Here is a 25,173-nt window from a genome sequence, read left to right on the forward strand (position 1 = left end):
CAACCTCATTCTTTCTTCGGTGGAACACAAAGGTATTTTGAGGAATGTTGGTAACCAAACAGTTTCAGCTGAGTTCCATAAGTTGGTCTAAAAATATAAATATAGACAAAAACTGTTTGGTCACCAACATTATTCAAAATGTCAGAGAACATGAACATGAGTAAATGATAACAGAATTTTCATTTTTGGGTGGACTGTCCCTTTAATGCATTTAGTAATGTGAATGTGTTTTGCACCTTCCCATATGTAACGTTATGTGTGCATGTGTATGATAGGGTTGTTATGACATGAGGGAGCGCATTATGCAGAGATCCACCAGTCAGGGCTCTATCGGCTCTCCAGTCTACCACCGCCATAACTACATACCCCCTCTGTCTAAGTCGCCCCAGCACTTCCACAGACCAGGTGAGTGAAATGAAATGATCCAAATCCTCCCTCCGTAGGACTCCAGTGGAGTGTATGGATGAGTGAGATCTCCTTACAACATTTTGGTCGCTTTCACGTTGCCTTTTCTTGCTTTCCGTTTCCTCCTGAGGTTATAACCTGCCTCCCTCCTCTGCTCACATGTGCTCCTTCCATCCTCTTTTTTCCTTCATCCTCCTCCTCTGTTCCTCTTCCTCTTCTCTGAGCGGCCGGCAGGAATGCTGAAGCTCTGCTCCTCTTTGCGCTCCAGCGACACGCGCCCTACCTCCCCTTTCCGACATCACTTCCTCCCCCATAACAAAGGTAAGGCCTCTCCACTCCCCGTTGCCCGACCTCTTCGCCTCATTTTCAGTGTCAATATCGTTCCATAGATGCAAATCCACCCCCCTCCTCTGATTCAGACCTGCTGAATTGTCTTGACTGTGACTTTTTAGCTTGTAAAGCTGTGCTTTTGGCAGCTTTGTTTGAGAAATTCACAAGTCCTGGAGTTGAAACGCTTGAATGGCACTCTTATGAGGTCAAGGGCTGTGTTTGATCAATAAATCAAACTGAAGCACATCTAATGCAAGTTGCTAATGCACAGTTTACTAATCACATGCTCATGTGTGTAATATCCCTCTGTCCTCTCCACAGATTCTTTCTGCATAGGTATGTCTTGGCTTCATGGCTGTTGTTTACAATTTGGTGCCTGTGGCAGTTCAGAAGCATGCTGGTTCTGTGTATTTGACAGTTAATTAACCAACAAGTTATATGTCAGTCCATTAACCAACTTTGAACCAAGTCACTGTGACATTACTAATACACTTATACTAATAACTCTGTTCCAAAACATAGTGAGCTGCCTTGCCTTACTTGTATTTTAAAACGCTGCATAACCAGTAATTATGGGTATCATACATTTGCATGTCTGTCTTTTATATAATTTTTGACAATCAAGCATATTCCCCAAATAATAATAATAATATTTTTCATTATTATTATTATTTGCATTATATAATTATTATGTAATTGCTATTATAATTTGGGGGATATACTTTATTGCCATGAAAATAGATAATTGAATATCATAAAACTGTAAAGAAATGTTCTCAAAATTAAAACAAAATAAAAAATTTGATCAATTGCATACAACAAATAAATACTACTACTAATATATATGAGTAAATACTACTATAATAATTATTATTATTAACTCAAAATAACACAATAAATAATAATAATTATTATTGTTGTTGTTATTTAATATTTAAATAAGCATAAAAATACAAAGCACATAGTATTGCATAAAATAATCCAATTTGAATTACTAGAATTTAAAAAAGAGTAAGGAAAAAAATCTTTAAAGGCAGCATTTCTCAATTTTTCCACCTTTATGGATTATTGAAGGTCTTTTCAGTGGATTGTGGGATTGCTCTTTCCATTAGGGGTGTATGCAATGTTTCCAAACAGAGTATTTTAGGAGACAACGTGCTTACCTTTTGTAACAGCAGGGGAGTGCATGTGATGTCTTGAAATGCTGTCTATGTAGGCAGCCCACTAGTTTTTGGAACATGTGCATGTTGCATGCTTACATTTGAAAAGTAAAAGTAACCTTTTAAAGGATATTCAGTCATATTTCCATCAGACACAAAGACATTTATCTTTTATTGTGGTGGTGAATGTTACCGTGTTCATGACACTGAAGTATTTGCATGCTGCTTTCCTGAGGCATTCCTCTTTTTCCAATCTGTATGTCCTTCAACACCTGTTCTCTTTGTGGGGCCGACCCACACAGTCCAGTCCGTCTCTCTGTCACCTCTCTGTTAAAGCCCTTTTCTGTTCGTCCATCTTACCGTCAGTGAAGATTTATTCCGGCATTATTCTCTCTTTCTTTCCTTCTTTTATTCTTTCTTTCTTTTTATGTTCTTTTCTTTTTCCCGCTTATTCTGCTCTTCTTGTTTGGAGGCACTGAGCCATCCAGTGGCCGGAGTTCTCCCCTTTCCTCTCGGCCGGCCACCCCGACCCTCTCTCTGACCCCTAAACATTTCCACATCCCAGGTAGGAGCCGGAGCATCATCTCCCTGTTTTTCTTCTCTAGAGAGTTTTTCTGCTCTGTCTCTCTCCCTCCATTCTTTCATTTCAGTCCCCTCCATAATGCATCTATGCTTTTTCTTATTTATTGTTTTGATGGTAGATTTTGTTTACCTTTTATACTGAGTACATGTACTGCCACAAATAATTCAGAAATTTTGGTCATCATGTATATGCATCGCATTTCCCCAAATCATGATCATAACTGATACGATTTGTAACTTAGGTGGTATTACAAATGTGTTGTTAAAACTAGATCTTTATTTTCTAATTCACAGACCAAGGCATTAACATGTATAGAAAACCACCAATCTACAAACAGCATGGTATGGTTGCTTCAAATTTTAAGCTTATTCTATCTATCTATCTATCTATCTTTTTTACACGCCAAAAAAGTTTTTTGGTGCCTGTCATTATGGTTTGTGCGCAAGCATGATTTCTGACAATTATTTTTATTATTTACATTTATATGTTTGTTTATGTGTGTTGATTCCATTCATCCATTCATTTGTGATTATGATGCTATGATCACATCCTATGTTCACATGTAAGTACCATTTCACATCATAAACTTCTCATCTTTCAATTTCTTTAATCGCTTCCTCACAACCAAGTCGCCCATACACTCTTAAAAATAAAGGTGCTTCATGATGCCATAGAAGAACCTTTTTGTCTAAATGGTTCCATAAAGAACCTTTAACATCTGAAGAACCTTTCTGTTTCACAAAAGGTTCTTCGTGGCAAAAGAAGGTTCTTCAGATTACAAAAATGTAAGAAAGAGATGGTTCTTTAAAGAACCTTTGACTGAATGGTTCTTTGTGGAACCAAAACTGGTTCTTCTATGGCATCGCTTGAAGAACCTTTTGAAGCACCTTTATTTTTAAGAGTGTAAAAAGAAACTAAAATCCTTACTTCTTTACTAATCACTGTAAAACTTTGATTCTGCATTCTAATTTCATGAAGTAATAGCCTGCAAGATCCCATAACAAATTCAATGGCACCTCAGATGATTCTGCTTTGGTCTCTATCTTTCATACTCTGTAAATTTACACATCAGGCTCGTTTCAATAAATTGAATGGCACCCTTTGAACAGTTGTGTTTACCGGTTTCAAAATATAGTTCATATATCTACATTTTCTGCTTGCTTGATATTATAAAAATCTGTACCTTTTCAGTAGCATGTGTGCTCTGTCCACTTTATCCTTATACTAGTACATGCAGTACTGGCCATTGACATTCAGAGCTTTTGATATTGTCTCTAAATACACCCTACTGGTGTTTTACTCCAAAAAAAAGCAACAAATTAAAAACTGTTTAATTGCATTATGCCTATTTAACTGATTGTTTTACAAATAAAAATCCTGAAATGCTCTGAACTGAATGGCCTGCACTACACTTATTGCCAGCCTATGAGAGTCCGTCACTGATAGTCCAGTTCCCCTCAAAATACCGATTCAGATTCAGCTGCACTGGCAGTCCAAAGCAAGTCCGCTGATGACATCATCAAATCATCCAAGTTCCCCGCTGCTCACGCCCCTCGGTCGGACGAAACCCCAAAGATCGAGACCGACTACTGGCCGTGTCCTCCATCCCTTGCTGCTTTAGGTACGCTCCTGCTGCTGGCGGTAACCAAAAACTAATGGAAGCCATCTGTGAATTCAAACGATGCTCTGTGGATTGAGAACTCTTGGATTGCTGGTGGTAATTTGGCCTGATGTTCCCATCAGACTGGTCCTAGAGTTGTAGTGGCAGTAAATCTGAGGAAACTTTAGGATAGATAAATTTACAGGGACATAGATTTGCCAATAAATCTATGTACATCAAAAATCATAAATCAAATACATTTTCAATCAAAAATCATTTCACCACTCAATCTGATCATGTTTATATTTTTTATGATTTGTTTTTATATGATTTAACTCATTGTCATTGTTTTCCATGTGTACTGTACAACTGAACTCTTCAAGGTCACCAAGGGGTACAATGGCATGACTATGTTGCAAACATCTCAATATTTTTTCCCTATTTCTTTCTTATTTTATTTGAAAATCTTTTTTGGTCATGGACGGGCAGGCTCAGATGGGAGGAGTCGGTCACGAGATGAAGAAGAGGAAGAGCAACTGAAACGCCGACAACTTCAAGAAGAACATCTCAGCAAGGTCAAGCGTGTATTAAAGCTTATACATTGCTTTTTAGGCAAAGCAGCCATTTAAATGCATATATATGCCAAATTGTGCTGCATTGCAGTTATTTACACACCCTTTCTGCATTGTTTTATTACCAAAAGCACTAAAATAATTATGCAAACCCACCTAATTTGCATATTTGCACAGTAACTGGGGGTGTTTAGTGAATAAGGCTAATAAATGCAGGCTAATAAGCATGCTAAAGTGGAATGCATTCACCTCTGTGTTTGTGCTTTTAGTACTCACATGCTTGTGTTTAACTGCAGATCCAGTCTGGACTTGGGAAGCTCATTCTGAAGGAGGAGATGGAAAAGGAGATGAACAAAGAGAGATACATACGAAGTGTGGCCGCCCAGCGCTTTGACTCCCAGTATGCTAACTGTACCACAGGTATAATGCCACATACTTTCAAAGCAACCACAACAAATGTAGCTTTATTCTGGCATTAGTACACAAAGTATTCTGTCCTCTGCTATAGACTCCCAAACCGTAAAAACATCATCTCTGCCTGGATATGGACGGAATGGCCTCCATCGGGTAAGTCTCAGTCATTCATCTGTTATTTACCTATATTTAATAAATGCATGCAAAACTGTATCAAAATGTAATTTATTCTTGTGATGCAAAGCTGAATTTTCAGCATCATTACTCCAGTCTTCAGTGTCACATGATCCTTCAGAAATCATTCTAATATGCTGATTTGGTGCTCAAGAAACATTTCTTATTATCAATGTTGAAAACAGTTTTCGCCCCTTATTTTTAAAAATTATCTAAAAAAACATGATACACTAATATTCAGAAGTTTGGGGTGAGTACAATTTAAAAAAAGAAAAGAAAAAGAAGGAAATGAATACTATTATTCAGCAAAGATGCAATAAATAAATAAAAAACTGATGAAAAGTGACGGTAAAGACATGAATAATACGCAAAAAATCTATTTCAAATAAATACTTTTCTTTGAACCTTCTGTTCATCAAAGAATGCTGAAAAAGTATAAAATTTTTATGAAAAGATTAAGCAGCATAATCTGTTTTCAACATTGATAATAATAAAAAAAACATTATTAATAAGTAAGCATCAATAATAATTGAGCAGATACATTTATTTATAAATATATTCAAATAAAAACTAATTATTTTAAATTGTAATAGTATTTTACAATATTACCGTTTTTACTGGATGTTTGATCAAATAAATGCAGTCTTGGTGAGCATAAGACTTCTTGAGCATGTGGAATAAATTAGGCCAGTATAACTAAACTAAAGTGCATCTTTAATGAGTTTCTTTTTGTCTATGCTTCCAGCCCCAGTCTACAGAACTCTCTCAGTATAACAGTTATGGGGATGTGTGTGGAGGACAAAGAGGTAAATTGCAATACGTCTAATACTGAAAATACATCTAATAACCGAAAAAGCTCTTTGATAATATAATAACATTTGGGAATTTGTTTCTTTCTGATTTACACAGATTTCAAGGTATGTGACTGACCCGCAGTATTTACTGAGCATGTGCACATATGGAAATCAAATCATGCTACATGTAACCGGAATGGCACTCATGCCTTCATTGCTATGCTTGTGTCTGAGTTTGAGCCATGGGGAAAGACAAGTGCACAGTCAAGGGTTTGATATGTTGAAAAAATCCCCCACCCTTGAGAACACATCACATGGATAGTGGCTGGATCCACTTCCCTTCCGAGAACTTGCTACAGAGCAATAGCTGTTAGGAATTAGATCCAGACTATTCCCCAAGGTTCTGAATTCTTGAAAACACTTTCTGCTTTCTTTTCTTATCATTTGCATCACGTGTATGTGTTCTGTTCTATAGCCCACCCAAGATGCCCAAGATTCCATTACAAGAATGGACAGGGGAATGTCTATGCCTAATATGTTGGAATATAAAGCAAGTATCCCGAATATTTTCAAAAATTATGTTTCTCTTCTCTCTTCCATCTCTAAATACTCCTCTGTGTTCAATAAATAATCCCCCCCCCCCCCCCCCCCCCACTGGACTGTAATTTTGGCTCATCTTTACAGGCGATGGTCAGTGGGAAGAGCAAGACTAGAATAACTTGTATATCTTCCAGTGCTATGAAATGATGTCATCACATGACATACTCTGTTTTAGCAGAGCATAGTTTCGAGATCATTCAATCATTTTGAACTCCTGGTTCTCGTTAAAGAGGCTTCATCATGGTAACATATGGTAATATTTTGTGAAAGTGGTTGCTTTAGTTACCCAGAAGCCTGACACTCTCTAGGGATGAACTTAAATTCATGCGTCAGCTATGGCTAATGTTTATTGGCTACATTAAATAGATTAGAACTTAATAGGCTTTCCCAGCAATGTAAAAAACAATAACTGGCATGATTGTAGACTGTTAACTGTCTGTAGAAGTGCTAGCATTAACAGCACTATAATTGCTACAGTTGGCAAAAACGCCCAGGCCAGCTGTAGGGGAAAACAAATCTCTGTGACCATAGTTACCCTTTCATTTCAGGGGGGGAAATAAATAGATTTATAGATTTTGTTTTTGTTTTTTTGAAAGCACATTCTGAACATTTTCTAGCCAACTGAATATCAGAAGCGAAAAGGAGACTAGACTATAAGAGACGACTAAGGAATTCCATATAATATTGGCACCAAAGATTACGTTGCATATTGTATTACAAATAATATGCACTAATAAGACACTGACTGACTGTATGTATGAATCTACACCGATTTAATTGAAATATTGGTCATTACATTTTAGCTGATCCAGCAGTTATATATGAATTACACAATAGTTTACAAGGTTTCTTTAATTAATTATTCAGTGACCATTAAATTGATGAAAAGGTAATGGTAAAGATTTTTTAACTTATTTCATAAGATTTCTATTTAAAATAAACTTTAAGCTTTCTGTTTATCAAAGAAGGCTGGAATTTTTTTTTTATCCCAGGTTCCACAAAAATATTAAGCAGCACAACTGTTTTCAACATTAATAGTTATAAGAAATGTCTCACAAAGGCAAATACATAAGGAAAACTAGTAAAAAACTGGTTTGTGGGTTTCTGCTGGTTTATCAGGTCAACCAGTTAAAACCCTCAATAAAACCAGCCCACAGAGTTGAGAGACCAGCGAAGACCATAAAACAAGCTTAAGCTAATTTTATAATGTTTTCAGCTGCATGTCAGTGGATGTGAGACATTTTCTGACATTTACTTACTGCATTTGCTATTCACAAACTTATTTAAATTATACATTGTGATGTCTGTTGCTGTTACTTGCGCCAAAGACACATTATTATTTTCCCCCATACAAATGAATATGGTACAGGAACCAGGATTTGTTCTTCTCCATGCTAAACCACACCACCAGTTTATTATGTGTTGCTAACTGTATCTATATTGCACTTAAAGCATTAGGCCTATATTACTTCTAACCAGCACTTCTTTCCTATATTGAGAAACACAGACTTTCTGCTTTGTAAAAACAGTACATGCTCACACTCTCTCACACACAAGGCTCACCTACTGTTTGTTCCTCTGCATGCTCTGACCTCCTCCTGCATACTCACTCTCTCACTTGCACCGTGTGTAGTGTTGTATTTTGGCAAGAGTTGATGTTTGTGTGCTGTGTTAGAATGTAATGACTGTGCATTATTCCCTTGTCCATTTGCTTTCAGCAATTCATTGTGTTTGGCAAATGCCTCGCATAGCATTCTCCATAACAACACAATCCCTCCTTTTGTAAAGGTGTACCCATATGAAATGCTCACTGTCACCAACAGAGGGCGTACTAAGCTCCCGAAGGATGTGGACAGGACAAGACTTGAGGTAAATAGCCCCCAATAGACTCAATGAAGGGAAACGGAATGATTGTCCACTTTATACCGTCCTGTACTACATGCAGTACTGGCCATTGACATTCAAAGCTTTTGATATTGTCTCTAAATACACCCTACTGGTGTTTTACTCCAAAAAAAGCAACAAATTAAAAACGGATTAATTGCATTATGCCTATTTAAAGGTGCAATAGGTGATTGTCTTCAGAAACATTTTTTGTTATGCTGGTTGAAAGTCTCTTCACATCCTGATAGCAATCATTAAGTTAAATGATCTAAATGTATATATCTGTATTTATATAATCTATGGAAGGTGTAGGACCAAGAAATGTTGGTCCAATCAAATAATTTATTTTCCGTATTTTGCGACCTGAAAAGTTTGACCCCTGTGATTTGCGTAAATCCGATAAATACTCGCATACTTATTAAATAATAAAAAATATTATTTACATAACATTTATTATTATTATTATTATTATTAAAGTATTATTATTTAAATGACAAAAAATTAATAATTAACAGTGTAAAATTACTTTTGCAATAATACTAGGCTACTGTGCAGAATTTTTTTTTGTTAGTTTTGTTAAATACTCAAACACTTAGGCTATTAAATAATATTTTTATTTAAATTATAAAAAATTAACTAATAAATATATTACTTCAATATACTATTGTAGAGTGAACATTTGTATTTAATAAAATAATAATAATAATTGTTGTTGTTGTAGTAATATCAAATGTCAAATGTCACATGCCTGATGATTAATGAATAATTCTGCTCTCTCCTTATTTATGTACAGCGTCACTTGGCTCCCGAGACATTCTTTGATATTTTTGGGATGGAGATCCATGAGTTTGACAGACTTCCTCTTTGGAAGTGCAATGACATGAAGAAGAAAGCCAAGCTCTTCTAACTAGCTGATTGTGCATGTTTTAATTTAATAGTCACTAATATGATTTATTAGAGCGATAGTCCTATTTTTTCCTTTTTTACATTTTTTTGCATCCAATTACATGCACAAAAAAAGTTTTATTTTGCTTCAAAAAGACCACTTTTTATTTTCACAAATCTAGATATCTTTATCTTTAAATGAGTGAGTGTTTGAATAGGAACAAAATGCGGTGACCCCCTAGATGCAAACACATGAGCGAGAGGAGCTGATGGTGTGCCTGCGCTCATTAAACCTGCCTCCAGGACCAGAGAGATTTATTCTCCTCCCTCCTGGCCCTCTTGTAAAACAGGACTGTAATTTTTTAGATTGGGACCCGGGGGCTGTCAGCAGGGATCTCCCTCTAAACAGGCCTTTAGGTGGTGGAGTTGTAGGGATCCCTGGGGACCCCCTGCTGCTGCAGACCTAACGAGACCTTTGAAGTGCGTTAAAAGCGGGAAGTGAGAGCTACTGAAGATCCTCCACCTGCGGAGCAGAGCTTCTGGAAGGCATTAGAAACTGAAATCAGCGTCCTGTCCCACCAGCACTCTGCTGCCTCGTCACAAACCTAAAAAAAAAAATCCCATCCTACATGTAAAGTAACAAGCATGTTCACCATAACCAAAGCCCAAAACAGCACCTGAAATAGATAAGTTCTTTATCCAAAATCCACTAGTCTGCTATCCAGAAGAGGCGGTGGTGATTATTATTATTATTATTTCGAAAATTAAACTTCAATTATTTTTAAAAACGATTATTAAATGTCGCCACTAGAGGTCAGATATGGGACGATAACAGACATCGGCCCACTCTGAAACCGCTTCCTCTGAATCAGACAATCCGTTTATTGTGACTATTGCAGATTTTTCTGCAATATTAAACAGCGTTTTATTTTGAATAAAGCAAGAAAAGCCTTTGAAATGATTGCCTCAGGCTGATGATTCACGGGGCAACTTTGGACAGTGTTGCGTCAATGGGCAGCCAGGTGAGACACAGGGCCCATGACCAATCTAAATTATCCAGATAGAAATTTGTTACCCATTCTCAATGGGAACGTGCCCAAGCAACATCGCTCAAAAAAAGTTGCCCCGTGTATCATCAGCATCAGAGGTGTTTCAATACTGCCACTGTGTTGACTCGGGATTGTCGGAGCTGTAGCCATAGCATTTGTGCCAGGTGTAGACTCGATATCAGGGCCGTATCTCTGTCATTCATTTATATTGCTGCCGAATAATGCTGTTCCCACAGACACTGTCTTGGCTTGCAGATGTATTATGGGCCGCCGTTGGCTATTATTCCCAGCAGTTTCCTGTGTTACTAGCAGGGTTAATGACAGAGAACTAGGACTTATAACAGCATTGTGCTTTTATAGTATCACAAAACATATGACTATAACGAGTGTGATTACTAGAAACAGACCTGTATGTCACTTTAAAACAGAATGAAGAGTTGGTTTTGATACCCCTACTGTGTACCTCACCTTTTTCTGTCTTTTTTGAGGGAAAAGATTTGATGATAATGGTGTATAAGCTCTGCTGAGTAATAAAACTCTGCTTCAGATCATATTGTCTGACGTAGTTATTACTGTGTGTGTGCACTTTACATGAAATACAAGCCCCTGTGCCATAAGGGGGCCGTTACAAGTGGGAGGTCTGCCTGTTGAGTCACTTGGAAACCCCTGGGTGCTTTCCTTCATGTTCTCTGCTGCCTGATAAATGTACCCGGTGGTATGACCTGTTTCCCAAAACACTCTCCTCCCAGGCTCCAGAGTCAGTCGTATTCAAAACAAGCCTTGGCACTGTGTTACTCTACAGTGGTTCCACTCTGAATTGTAAAGGTATTTGAGCAAGAGAATGAGTGTTTATTGGTGTTTCTGGTCACCTATACCACTGTCATCCTCCTGCACCGTAGGAACAGAAAGACACATTTATCCATGTTTGACAGACTGTGACAGACTCATCAGTACAAGAAGATATGCATGAAAGAAATGAGTCAGGGATGTGATTTATTTGTATTTTATGACCCATTATATAGAATAACCCATTATTGGATGTATTATAATAACAAAAACATTATTGTTAAATATAATTTTTTTTTACTTCACAATTGTTTGATTTTTACCATTTAAATAATAATAAAAATTTAATAATTTTTTTGAACAATAATTATGTTTTAAATAATTTTTACAGTACAGTAGTTTTGCTGTTTTATTTATTTCTATAATTTGTATTGATTATAATTATAATTTGGATTGATAATTTGTATTGTATAATGTCTATCATTTATAATTATTATCAATATATTATTAAATAAAAAAAATCAGTATAATAGTATGGCAATAGTAATATATTGATTTGTTTAATTTTTATACTGTAAATAATAAAATTTAATATTTTTTAATAATTGCTTTAAACACTCATTTTTACAGCACTTAATATTTTTACATATTTACAATATGTATTTATTGATTTGTTTAATTTTTAATTAAATTAATTTCAATTTATTGAAATTTATTAAAATAAATCAATTTATTTTATTTCAATAAAGGCGTGAGACAAAAAGTCTTTTGAAGATTTATTTTCTTGCAAGAAAAGGTCAACAGGCGTACAGATTGGCTGCAGAGTGTGACCAAGAGAGACACGTTGACTCAGCATTTATACCCTAATCAAATCCGGATGCTTCTATCTCATCCAATCATACCGCATGTTCAACAAATGTGTCCATTTAAGGTATCTAACTATGTCCGCTAGATGCATACCTTAGTAGCCGATTTAATGCAAATTATCCTCTAAGAAGCTAGGTCCAAAATAACATTTCACACTTGTCTTGTGCACACACACATCACATAGATTTCCTGTTATCTCCTATCGCCCAGGTCTATTTCCTCCACCTAAATTAATAATTAATAATACAACAAAATATTTTGAATAATAATAATATAAGCATACTGAATTTGGGAAATACAAGACCCTGTACAAAAAGAGGGCAGTTACAAATGGAGGTTTGCCTGTTTAGTCCTGCTCTAAATTGTAGAATGGGAGTATTTAAGCAAGAAAATACGTGTTTATTGGTGTTTCTGGTCACCCGTACGACTGTCACCCTCTTGCACACTTTTTTCATGTTCAACAGACTGTGACATGGACACACTAGTACCAAAAGATACACATGCATGCAAGGTTCCCATCCTGTGGAGCTCATTACCATGCTTGGTTTGATTTGTTTTTTAGGACGCCTATTCATTACTTTCACCAATTCAGATGTGCAGACTTTTGGTTCTGGCAACTCATGCCTGGTTTGTGTTTTGCCATCCTCCTCATCCACGCCGTCTCGCTGCTGTATCCACTGAACATCTAGGGCAGAGAGGGGCTTTTCCTCAATATGTGCCACCCTGAATGTTCTCAGCAGATCATTCTCACACCAAAAACCTGTTTTTTTCTTGTATATAGTAGACCGAACCTGATCGCTCAGTTTGGGAGTGGCAGAATAATATTATTTCATGACATAACGCTCTCCTCTCAAGGATCCATGGGAGCTCAGAACTGAGTTTGATCAGGTGCCTTGCTTTCCCTTACTGAGTGAAAAGCTACAACGGCTTGCCAAGGTGGGTTACTGTCAACAGTCAGCAAGACAGCACAGTAGGGCAGAACTTCAGAAGAACATGGATATGGCTTTCAGACCAGGTATTCCATCTTCTATCCTTTTATCTGCCTGGCGGTCAGTTATTGTGCTCAGTGATGGATAGCATCTCATTGCCCCGTTGCCCTGACTGATGTACTTGGCACATTCTGAGCACCTCTTTGTGTACAAAGACTTTAATGGTGTTTTGTGAGTGTATGTCCATGTGTGTAACATGGGAAAGGCCCCAGTGCAGGGATGGGGCTCAATCAGTGACCCCTGCTCTCTGACTCACAGCTGTGGAATGTTCTTTGTGCTTCAACCAGTAGCAGCCAGGAGGATCTGCCAATGTCTGAACCCACACCATCCAGCTGATACACAGCATCCAAACAATGTTCCCACAATGCAACCCTTTCAAGCATCTGAGCGGCATTCCAGATTCTTCATAAATGTGATACCTGTTAGCCTTTGAACTTGAATCTTGAAGTCTGTTCAAAAGCGTATTCCCGTTGTTCCTTTTATGCTCCATGAGTTTGAACAATATGACTCCCCTCATTTTTTCCTCTACAAACAAACGTTTGGGAAGCAGACCACCCTCCGTCAGGCCCCCTTCCCACACACGTCTCGCAGACAGTTTTTCATTCACACATCCACCTCTAAAGCCACAGGATCAGCTGAGTCTGAATACTGACTGGAAACCTGGTAGATTAACTAAGGCAGTTTGTATAGGCTTTCCATACTGACTCAGTTAGAGGGGATTACTCTGTCGCCCAGACATGAGTAACCACTGCCGCACAAAAATATTCTTACATCCGGCCTTGATATTGAAAAATGGTGCCGTAAAGCACAACATGGTGGGGTTTTCTATGAATGGCAATGACAAATTCAGGTCATGAAAATTTAAGATTCAAAACAGTGACTGCTGCTTTGATGTGTAATTACGCCACCAGCGTCACAAAAGGAAATTGCATGGAAAGGTATTTAGGCTCCCCAGGCACCGCAGCATAAATGGCTGCCCACTGCTCCGGGTGTGTGTGCACATTGGATGGGTGAATGCAAAGCACTAATTCCAAGTATGGGTCACCATACTTGGCCACATGTCACATCTCTTTTTTATATATATATTAGTTGGGGGTTCGGTGCCTTGCTCAAGGGCACCTCAGTCATGGTATTGAAGGTGGGAGAGAGCGCTGTACATTCACTCCCCCCACCTACAATCCCTGCCGGTACAAGACTCGAACCCACAACCTTTTGGGTTATGAGTCTGACTCTCTAACCATTAGGCCACGACTTCCCGTTACACTGGTCATATTTTCAAAGGACTGGTTGTTTAGATCTCTTTAAACATTCATTTTATGAAGATCTCCATTTCTTAAATGAAACGGCTGTTCAGAAGTTTGGGGGTTTTGAATGTCTCTTATGCTCACCAACACTGCATTGATTTGATCAAAAATACAGTAAAAACTGTAATATTGTGAAATATTATCGCAATGTAATAACTGTTTTCTATTTTAATATATTTTAAAATGTAAGTTATTCAAAGCTGAAATTTCAGCTTCCAGTCTTCAGTGTGACATGATCCATAAATCATTCTAATATGCTGACTCAGAAACATTTCTTATTATTATCAGTATTGGAAACAGTTAGGCTCCTTATATTTTTTGTGGAAACCATGATACATTTTCAGGATTGTTTGATGAACTAAAAGTTCACATTTGTTTTTTGTTGTTGTTTTTTTTGTAGTCTTTACTGTCACTTTTGATCAATTTAGTGCATCATTGCTGAATAAATGTGTTAATTAAAAAAATTACTGAATCAAAATGTTTAAACATAGTGTATATAAATAATTGTTTGCATATGGGAAATCGACACGCTCTATATATACATCACCATATTATGTTAAAAGGGAATTCAGTTCTAGCACTGACCTACTTATATGCTAAGAAAACAAACACAGCATATAACAAATTATGATTTATATGCATCTAATCCCCTAGTTCACAGAAAAGGTCTTGACAGGGAAGTGGAAAGTTCTTGCAACCCCTTGGGGTTTGGTGGAGGGGCCAGCTTCTCAGAGCATATGACTCCCATTCACCCAGTTCACAGACAGGAAAGGGTTCTCACACTCGCTGATCTATTGGCACAAAGATATGATGATGATCCTAATGTAATTGTCCTTATCTACAGCAAACGAGTTTGGTTGGGCTGTAAATATTCCTGTCAGGTTTACGCAGCTACTGTGGTGGACCCATAACCTGTCCAGACTAACCTGTCCCCCTAACCTGTTTAGGTATGTTTTGTGTACTCAAAGGGAGGGACAGGAAGTAAATAAACCTGTTCACCCCTCACAGACAGGTGTACTGAAGGGATAGTTCACCCAAATCATGTCATCATTTACTCACCCTCAAGTTGCACCAAACATGATTTTCTTTTTTTCTGTTCAGCATAAAAGAAGAAATTTTGAAGAACATCAGTAACCAAACAGTTGTTGGTTCCTATTAATTTATAGGCTGAGAAATCAGCAACTGTGATATTAAAATTGCTTTTAATTTTCCAGTTACTTTGCACTATTTTGCAATAGTAATCCAGATTATATATGTTCTTTATGCATTGCGTGCCCTAAACAATTGGGTTGTTTTATCTTAATTGTCCAATGTATATAATTCATTTAATTCAATAAGTAGCCTAATCTAATCTTGGATAGCTAGTGAAGAGGTATAATAATTACACAATGCTTTAGGCTTAAAGTCAAAATTACGAATAGGCCTATCTAATATTCCCTAATGCATTGCAAGGGCTTTCAAACTGGGGCCCAGGGACCCAATGTAAAATATAAAAACATATCAATAATAACAAATACAATTTAAATAAATAAATAATGTAACATTTTCTAGAAACCTTTACATATATTTATAGTATTACTCCATATATTTGATGAAAATATATAGCTGCATTTTACATTTTAGGATGGGGGTCGCCTGACGAGGATGATTGTATTTTGGGGCATATGTACAACAATAATAATTTACTACCAAAACCAGCTCACAAGAAAAATATATTTGTGTGTGGAATGTATTTTATGTCCCTGCATATACTTTGAAAGTACTGTATGCTCACTGAAATGTATTCAGATATGCTCAGTGTTCAAACTTTTAAATATAAAATATACAACTCTTTCAATTCAAAGAGCATTCACTACAGTGCAAAAGAAAGTTGTGTTACGCAATGACGTGCGCCAGAGGAGGCGCGGCAGTCGCGCAACAGTGAGAGGCGCATCTGAAAGAGCTGTAGAAGAGGAGAGGATAACATCACATCTCATCACATCACATCAGAATCAGCCTAAGAAAACCTGACACAGACCTGTCTGAACCTGGACTGATCTGCTTCATATAAAGACACCAGACGGTCGGCAAAGTCTTCTTCGCGTGTGAAGAATGGATAAGCACAAAGGTAAGTGGAATGATTATATGAAGTTTGCATGGTGCCATGTCTCGTATACACGCACAGCCCGCTGTAAACAACTTTAAACCTTTGCGATGTTTTCCTTGGGATAACGGATCGTGGGAAACTGGGGGATCGCTCTCCAGAGGGATGCAACAGGAGGAAATTGAGTTTCCAGGGAAAGTTGACTTTTCAGCGCGCTCGTTCATTGATTTCTCCATCTCTATGTGTTTCGCATTCTTCCTCACTATTAGTATACGATTTCTGAATGCAAAAATAAACAAGCATTTATTAGAGACGCTCACAAGAGATTCTATCCAGTAGCAACAATTGTTCTTCCTGAATTCTTTGGATTCCTGTGGTTTAAGCTTTTTGTATGCATAGGAATGCAGAGCCCTAATATTTTATGACTAAACTGAGATAAGAGTCTTCTCTATGGGAGGAACAGCAGCTTTTGTGCAAACTGATGTTTCTTTCTGGAAAAGTTTCTGAAAGAATATTCATCAGTTCAGCTATCCTAGATTGAACATGTCTAATGTTAATAATACTTATAATAACAGCAACAGCAATCCAACACTAATGATCATCTGCTGTATAATACGGTAGCAAGTAGCTATTAGATTGACTTGTTAAGTGTAGCAGCAATAGACCGCAGTTCTTGGACACTGTGGAAAGAGATGGTTGAACAATAAAAACCTCTGTACCACAACAGACAAAGGTTTTCACTTCATAATTCCACTTCCTGTGCTGTGAAGACTCGAGTTAGTGAAGTAGACTATTTGGTCGGGTTTTGGTTTAACTCAAAGCTCTATTATCTTGCCAGTTCTTGGTATTTGCATGACAGCATCCGTACTGTTTTTGACTGAATATGTCACTTCACTATTCCAGTCTGTCTAACCCTAACCCTAATATTAGTTTAAATTGATTCAGTGGATCCATGAATGAGAAATATCACTGCTCCTGCAGTATTCAGCATACTTAAAAATTCTAATGTCTAGCTGAAATTGCATCATAAGTGTGCTGTAATGCTTGTTTTACAGGGATAGTTCACCAAAAATGAAAGTTGTATCTTAATTTTCTTGTCCTTATGTCATTCCAGTAAGAATTTCATTTCTCTGTGGAACACAAAAGGAGGTGATTGACAGGGTGTTCTTACTATGTTTTTCCAAATAATGAAAGTGAATGGCGATCAGGGACTGTCAAGTTCCAAAAAATGACATTGACTGTGCACTCAAGCGCTTTCATGTTTGGTGGATTCTGATTGGCTGTCAATGTTTATATTGTCATCAGCTGGGAAAAAACATGTTCTGAAAGTGATTTCAGCAATATTGTTCCTCTGTGTTGTTGTCTTCAGTACCTGTGGTGTGAACTTCCGTATTCTCATAGAATTAAGGACTGTTTACACCAAAAATTATAATTATAAGGATGACTATCCACTTCAACAGACTGTAACATTGTATTTATTATTTGTTGCCTGCCTCTTTAAATCCTTGCACTCTTTAAGGTCAAGTGGACTCTGATTGGCTGTCAGTGTTTTTATGGTTCATTAGCTGGAAAGTGATTCCAATTATATTGTTCCTCTGTGTTGTTATTGCTATAGTTGTGTTGTGAACTTCCCTATAAACGATTAGTAATACATCATAATTCTAATTATTGTGAGTGGCTTGAATGGGCCTTAACTCTATATTCTTCTTTGGAAAATAGTAAGGGACAGAACTGAAATTTATATTTTTATTTACTGAAAATGTCCTCTTCTGCTGTTGCTTTAAAATCTCAAGCACGTGCATATTCAGGTTTGGCAATTTTTGACAGCCCCAGATTCATTTGCATTGTATAGGAAAAACAGCATTAACATTCTGGTAAACAATACCAGAACAACATGAGGGTGAGTAAATGATGACAGAATGAACTACTCCTTTAATTAGCAGGCACATGTGACTTGTTTAAATGTGGTGAGACTCTTTTGCACATTGTGATGGGTTAATGACAGTATTGTGTTGGTAAATGCTATCAGGAACAGGCCTGCAGTTGTTGTGGTTAGATGTTTGTGAGACCATGACTCTTAAAGACTCTTTGTGAATTTTGTTTTTGTGAGATAAGACATATAGGGAGGGAAGGAAGATAGAGGGAGGAAAATAGGATAGTGGGAGGAGGGAGATGGCATTTTGAGGAGTATCGCATAATTTCTCCCATGATAAAACACTGAGTGGGTGACATATTTTACAAAGTCATGTGATGCTTTGTTTGTGTGTAGCATAACATAGTAGAGACAAGCTCTGTAATGCTATTTACATAATGAGAATTCATGGGATTGACTCACAGAACCGTGTAGATGACATGAACGTGCATGTTTGGAGTTCAGCATATAGCTTTGGGTTGTGGTTTTGGATAATACAGTACTTTGAGCCTCAGCATCCACAGTTAGTATCGCAAAACTGTTAATTCTGGCCTATTTGGTGTCCCTTTTACATGAAAATGCTTTTGTGTGGACATTTGAGCCTGTGAATCTGAACTAAGAGGCTTAGTTCAAACTTTTGTTCTCTGTTTATTGCTGTGCTGTGATGCAATAGCAGGGTGTGTTAAAGATAAAAAATAAACAGGTGCGAGCGTGTAGAATTTCAATAATGAGATGAAAAAGTAATCTAAATCCGATAGGTACCCGAATAGAGTATTTAAACCCGTGCTCTTTTCTTATCCCTCCGGTTTCCTCCATTCCCGCCTTGATTTCTCTCTTCAAAGGGAGCCCGTGGAACCAGATCTCACCCTTGAGGTCCGGCATGATACCAGCATGTTTCCGGACCCACCCACAGGCTCCGCCGCCTGGGTCTGGGCTTGGGCTCAGAACATGTCAGCGTTCCAGAATGTTTCTGGAGACACAGGGACGTCTCGTACATCTTAATAAAGACAGCCTGCATGCTGGAAGCAGCTCCAAAGGCGTCCCAGAATGAGAGATCAGCACTTTTTCAAAACGGGCCCTTGAGTTCATGCCCTCAATACGCTCACTTCTGAAGAGAGTCAACAGGGAAGCAGCACGCTTATTAGTAAACGGAGAGAGCACAGTGGAGATGAAATAAAGAGGAAAAGAGGCAGGACTCAGCACTTTTCCCGGGATCGGCCTGGAATAGAGTTGGGTTCCGGAAGGATAAATCTCATTTATTTTCTCCGTAAATAAATTTATTTTAATAAAAGTAAAACTGTCAGGACAGACCTTCAGTGAGTTCTGAGGTTTTTAAGCAATGATATATGCTTCTGTATGTCCTGAATTAGCCAGCTCTTCAGATCCTTCTCTTTAGAGTAGTTGCTGTTACCAGGGAAATGAACAGGCAATATGCCAAAAGACTGTCCACTCCCATGAAGCTTTGAAAATGATGTAATTGAGTCAGTCTCCAAATTTCAGGCTGCCAATCATGTATTATAGTGCTGTCAAACGATGAATCGCGAATAATCGCATTCCAAAATAAAAGTTTTGTTTATGTAATATATGTGTGTGTACTGTGTATATTTATTATGTATATATAAATACAAACACATACAGTATATATTTTGAAAATATTTACATGTATATACATGTGTATATTTATATAATTTATATGTAAATATATTTAATATACTTATTAGTAAACGGAGAGAGCACAGTGGAGATGAAATAAAGAGGAAAAGAGGCAGGACTCAGCACTTTTCCCGGGATCGGCCTGGAATAGAGTTGGGTTCCGGAAGGATAAATCTCATTTATTTTCTCCGTAAATAAATTTATTTTAATAAAAGTAAAACTGTCAGGACAGACCTTCAGTGAGTTCTGAGGTTTTTAAGCAATGATATATGCTTCTGTATGTCCTGAATTAGCCAGCTCTTCAGATCCTTCTCTTTAGAGTAGTTGCTGTTACCAGGGAAATGAACAGGCAATATGCCAAAAGACTGTCCACTCCCATGAAGCTTTGAAAATGATGTAATTGAGTCAGTCTCCAAATTTCAGGCTGCCAATCATGTATTATAGTGCTGTCAAACGATGAATCGCGAATAATCGCATTCCAAAATAAAAGTTTTGTTTATGTAATATATGTGTGTGTACTGTGTATATTTATTATGTATATATAAATACACACACATGCATGTATATATTTAAGAAAAATATGCTATATTTGTATATTAAATATATTTACATATAAATTATATAAATATACACATGTATATACATGTAAATATTTTCAAAATATATACTGTATGTGTTTGTATTTATATATACATAATAAATATACACAGTACACACACATATATTACATAAACAAAACTTTTATTTTGGATGCGATTAATCGCGATTAATCGTTTGACAGCACTAAATTATATACAGTATATATATATATATATATCTATATACATATCTTTTGTAACATTATAAATGTCTTTACTGTACTGTCACTTTTGATCAATTTAATACATCCTTGCTGAATAAAAGTAACTTTTGAACCTTTTGAAGCTTTTTTTTACAGTAGTGTGTAATGTTACAACTTTCTATTCATCAAAGAATCCTGAAAAACAACTGTTTTCAAGTTAACATTGTTAATAATAATAAATGTTATTTCAGCACCAAATCAGCATATAAGAATGATTTCTAAATCATCATGAGACTGGAGTAATGGCTGCTGAAAATTCATCTTTGAAATGACAGGAATAATTTGCATTTTAAAATATATTCAAATAGAAAAGTTATTTTGCAGTATTACTGTTTTTGCTGTATTTTTGAACAAATAAACGCAGCCTTGGTGAGCAAAAGAGCCTTCTTTCAAAAACATAAAAAAATCTTAAACTTTTTAACTTTTGTGTGTTGTATTTATTTATTTTTTTGCATTGAATCAAAACTGATGTTGTGATTCGTCCTGGAGCTGGTTGGTTTGATTCAAAGCTTAGAAGTCTTTATTGAGGAATTTTTTGAAATCCCTATGGAGAAATAAATGGGAAAAATACTTCCAGAAACCAAGACTGCTGAAAAAGTGGGTGGTCACTGTTGCACTTTTTTTAAACAGACTTGCAGAGAACAGATTAAACTCCAAGTTTCCCCTGAATGGTTACTGGCTGCTCTGACTAAACTGGCCTCTCAAGTTGGCCGTGTTTAGAGAGTAATCTGCGCAACAATGCTATCAAAATATCTGTGTTTAAGGGTGGTTAATTCAGGCGTGGAGGTTGTGATTTCGAGATGGCTTGATAATTCCATGCTTATCTCTTCACAGGAGTGTCAGTTGTGATTTGTCCACGGTTAAGATTACAGCCCGGCATGCTGTTGTCAAGTCTGAGCCGGCTAAATAATGCAGTTGATCCGGTTGCAATTGTGAGTCAGATCAGAATTGAGAGATTTCAGATCCTCTCTTGCTCAAAGTTTGAGTCTTCTGATGAAGTCAAAGCAAAGACACATTTGTTGTTGTTATTGTTTTGGTTAGCTCCTGACATCTTGTTATGACTATTGTGGTACAAAATTTCGAAATTGAGCGAATGTACGTTCAGCCAACAAAATATATAACGGTATCACTTGCATCATCATTCGTCAGAAGTCAATCACAGCAAGACAGAGTAGACACCAACTGCTGCTGGCTGAGCTGTGTGTTTGAAGTCTTATCTGTGTATGATTTCAACGATATGTCCATTTTCCAAGTTAGTGTCACTTTGTTTCTGTATCGCCATTCAAATATTCCTCTCTTGTGACAGTGTAATGGCAAGAAAATTGTTTGAATTTGGTCCCCTTGATTTGGCCCATGTTAATGTCCTTTCAGTGGCCAGCAGAAGATAAAGATTAAACATTGTGGACCGAGCCCCTTCAATCAGGCTTGTCATCATTCATTTATCCTCTAGTGAAACGATGAGGTCAGAGGCAGCGTTGCCGAGTGAAACAGAGGTGAGCCAATCACTGGCTGGGCTGAGAGAGTTACGCTAACGTGCGCAGCCAGTGGAAAATTAACGTGTCACTTGTTTTGGAATATTTTAGAAGGCCATCGAAGGGTCATGTATACCTACTGGCTACAAATGAACACTGCTTATTAAAATGAAATTATAACATTAATGCAATATTTATGTAACCTATGCTTGATTAAGGTTAATGTTTGTTTTTTTTTGTCCAGCTTCCGTTTGCATTGTTGGCCACATTGTTCCTTAGTCCTTGACAGGATGATAAACATACTTACATAATGAAATGAGTTTGGGAATGTGCCCATTAAAAATGAGATTTGTAGCTTCTAGTCAATGTTTCTGAGGTCATCTTCACTTATTTTTTTATATATTTTAAAATGTAATTTATCCATGTGTTGGCAAAGCTGAATTTTAGCAGCAAATACTTCAGATTTCAGTGTCACGTGATCCTTCAAAAATCATTCTAATATGCTGATTTGGTGATCAATTTCTTATTATTATCAATGATAAACAGTTATGCTGCTTAGTATTTTTGTGGAAACTATGATGCATATTTCAACGTTTATTTGAAGTAGATTTCTTTTGTACCATTATCAATGTCTTTTTGGATAAATTTAATGCATTTTTGCTAAATAAAAGTATTAATTTCTTTCCAAAAAATTATAGACCCCAAACTTAAATACTTGTGTATATGCAAGTGTACTTCTGAAATTTAACATAATAATAAACAAATAGCAATTAAAGCCTAAATATTCTCTTCCAGGAAAATGGACCAAAAATATTAATGACTCATTTTGTATATAGGGGCATATACAACATTTTTGCCAATAGCAAGTAGCAAATCATGCTTTTTCTGGGCTATGGTATTAACTAAAGACTTTTGGCTATTAAAAAAAGCAACCATAATGTCTTGTTTTAATTGGAAACATTTCAACACTGGAAGGAAAACTGTTTGTTGAATCATTTCAGGGGATCTTTAAAGTGACTCATTCCAGATGAAATTGCACTAAAAACGATAGGTTATCACTGGATTTGTTACTAAACCATTTTCCTGACAACTTTAAAACTTGGTCAACATTCATGCATGTAAATGAAGTTAATCTTTGACATTTTACAAAAGATTTGGCATACAGGCTTTTTTCACAATAGCAGTGTTCCTGTGTAAATATGAAAGAAACGTAAGCACACAAACTTAGATAAGAAAGTTGCGAAAGAAGCACTCCATAGAATAACAAATTCGCAATATGTATTTATATTTCACTTGTTTTGTAAGAGGGTGGTGTGTGAATAATAGTGTTACTGTGGCTCGCTGTAGAGAGGGACTCGTTCACACGGATGAACTCAGTCCCAATTCAAATTAAATAACGCTGCATGCGAAACTGTCACTGTCGCTCCAAAACAGTTATTCATTATTATCATCTGTGCAGCAAATGTCAATCAAAGAGAAGATACTGTATCTCTTTAAGTCTGAAGGGACGCCGCTAATGAATGCATGCCTGTGTTGAAGAGGAACAACGTAAACAAATAAACCATAGTCAAGGGATATATTTCTTAAGTCCAACTACAATCACAGCCAAAACCCATAAGCATCACAGCAGAAATATGCGTGAGAAAGCAACAGACTAGGGGAGTTTTTGTGAGTTTAAATCAGTGTCTTTTGTGTCTGTAGACAGTTAGAAAAGAGAAATGGGAGCAACATGGTGTAGTTTCTTTTTTATTTTTAATTAAAATGCAACAACAGTTTGTTAAAGTCAACATGAAATACTATTTTTTTCTTACTTCTTACCTAATGCACGTTTCTGCTCTTATTGTACATGTTTTATTTATGCACATTTGTACCAAGACCTTTGTCTTTTTGATCTTTTATCAGAGTGTACTAACTTCCTCCACCTCTGAAACAACTTCCCATTTTGGCACATTGACAAGCCATAATTTGGCTACACACTGCTACTGAATTATTTTAAAGGGGTCATATGATGCTGCTAAAAAGAACATTATTTGGTGTATTGAAATGTTTATGCGGTTTAAGGTTAAAAAACACATTATTTTCCACATACTGTACATTATTGTTTCTCCTCTATGCCCCGCCTTTCTGAAACACATAGATTTTTACAAAGCTCATCGTTCTAAAACAGTGAAGTGTGCTGTGATTGGCCAGCTATCCAGTGCGTTGTGATTGGCCGAATACCGCAAGCGTGTGACGGAAATGTTACGCCCCTCACCATATTGTGATGATGCCCTGTCCAGCCGGAGCGATGATTCAAAAACATGAAAACCCATTATAAACGAGGCATTCGTTGCATCCAGTGGGGACATAATTATGGATTATAATGACTTATACTGTCTTTTTACGCGTTACGTTGCATTGCGCCGCGTAAACATAAAACCATGTCTGCATTTGTGATCGGAGAAATGACAAACAACAAGCCCTACTCTACACTGCCCAAAAAACTCGCTTTAAATATATAAAATATAAAAACTCTTTAAATATAAAAAACGTCTCAGTTACTTGTGTAACCCTACCCTCTTGACCGAGGCCAATGTGGTGAGGAGCACTGTCTTCAACAACAGAAACTTAAGCTCTACCGACTGCAGAGGCTCAAGAGGCTCCTCCTTCAAGGCCGTCAGGACCGAGGGGAGATCCCAAGAGGGTAACAGGTGAGGGCACGGAGGATTTAACCTCCTTGCCCCTCTGAGAAACCTGATGACCAAGTCGTGCTTCCCCAAAGACTTACCATCTACTGCCTCGTGATGCGCGGCAATGGCGGCAACATACACTTTAAG

General features: G+C 37.0%; 2 protein-coding genes and 1 long non-coding RNA gene across 22 annotated transcripts in view; 2 read left to right on the forward strand and 1 right to left on the reverse strand.

The window, feature by feature from the left end:
* LOC107565789 (actin-binding LIM protein 1-like) overlaps positions 1–11,018 on the forward strand; it is an 85,780-nt gene extending 74,762 nt beyond the window's left edge. For 8 of the 20 annotated variants that reach the window (XM_016251172.1, XM_016251070.1, XM_016251098.1 and 5 more), the window contains 14 exons: positions 276–405; positions 640–726; positions 1,057–1,071; positions 2,368–2,460; positions 2,772–2,819; positions 3,953–4,099; positions 4,568–4,653; positions 4,947–5,070; positions 5,159–5,217; positions 5,984–6,044; positions 6,148–6,155; positions 6,508–6,582; positions 8,421–8,501; positions 9,310–11,018. In XM_016251172.1, the coding sequence (XP_016106658.1) occupies positions 276–405; positions 640–726; positions 1,057–1,071; positions 2,368–2,460; positions 2,772–2,819; positions 3,953–4,099; positions 4,568–4,653; positions 4,947–5,070; positions 5,159–5,217; positions 5,984–6,044; positions 6,148–6,155; positions 6,508–6,582; positions 8,421–8,501; positions 9,310–9,423 (1,128 nt within the window). In that variant the 3' untranslated portion in view covers positions 9,424–11,018. The remainder of the gene's footprint in view (positions 1–275; positions 406–639; positions 727–1,056; positions 1,072–2,367; positions 2,461–2,771; positions 2,820–3,952; positions 4,100–4,567; positions 4,654–4,946; positions 5,071–5,158; positions 5,218–5,983; positions 6,045–6,147; positions 6,156–6,507; positions 6,583–8,420; positions 8,502–9,309) is intronic. The other 12 variants (XM_016251078.1, XM_016251144.1, XM_016251132.1 and 9 more) reach the window with 12 other exon arrangements.
* LOC107566152 (uncharacterized) lies at positions 4,149–8,427 on the reverse strand. Its single transcript, XR_001606474.1, has 3 exons — positions 8,196–8,427; positions 4,927–4,973; positions 4,149–4,260 (listed from the first exon to the last, which is right to left on the reverse strand). It is a non-coding gene; the product is annotated as an uncharacterized lncRNA (long non-coding RNA).
* A 5,341-nt stretch (positions 11,019–16,359) lies between the features above and the next one.
* afap1l2 (actin filament associated protein 1-like 2) overlaps positions 16,360–25,173 on the forward strand; it is a 41,448-nt gene continuing 32,634 nt past the window's right edge. Inside the window, exon 1 of the mRNA XM_016251213.1 lies at positions 16,360–16,503. Coding sequence (XP_016106699.1) covers positions 16,488–16,503 — 16 coding nt within the window. The 5' untranslated portion in view covers positions 16,360–16,487. The remainder of the gene's footprint in view (positions 16,504–25,173) is intronic.

The sequence above is a fragment of the Sinocyclocheilus grahami genome, unplaced genomic scaffold, assembly GCF_001515645.1.
Source record: "Sinocyclocheilus grahami isolate Dianchi unplaced genomic scaffold, SAMN03320097.WGS_v1.1 scaffold26.1, whole genome shotgun sequence".
NCBI lineage: Eukaryota > Metazoa > Chordata > Actinopteri > Cypriniformes > Cyprinidae > Sinocyclocheilus > Sinocyclocheilus grahami.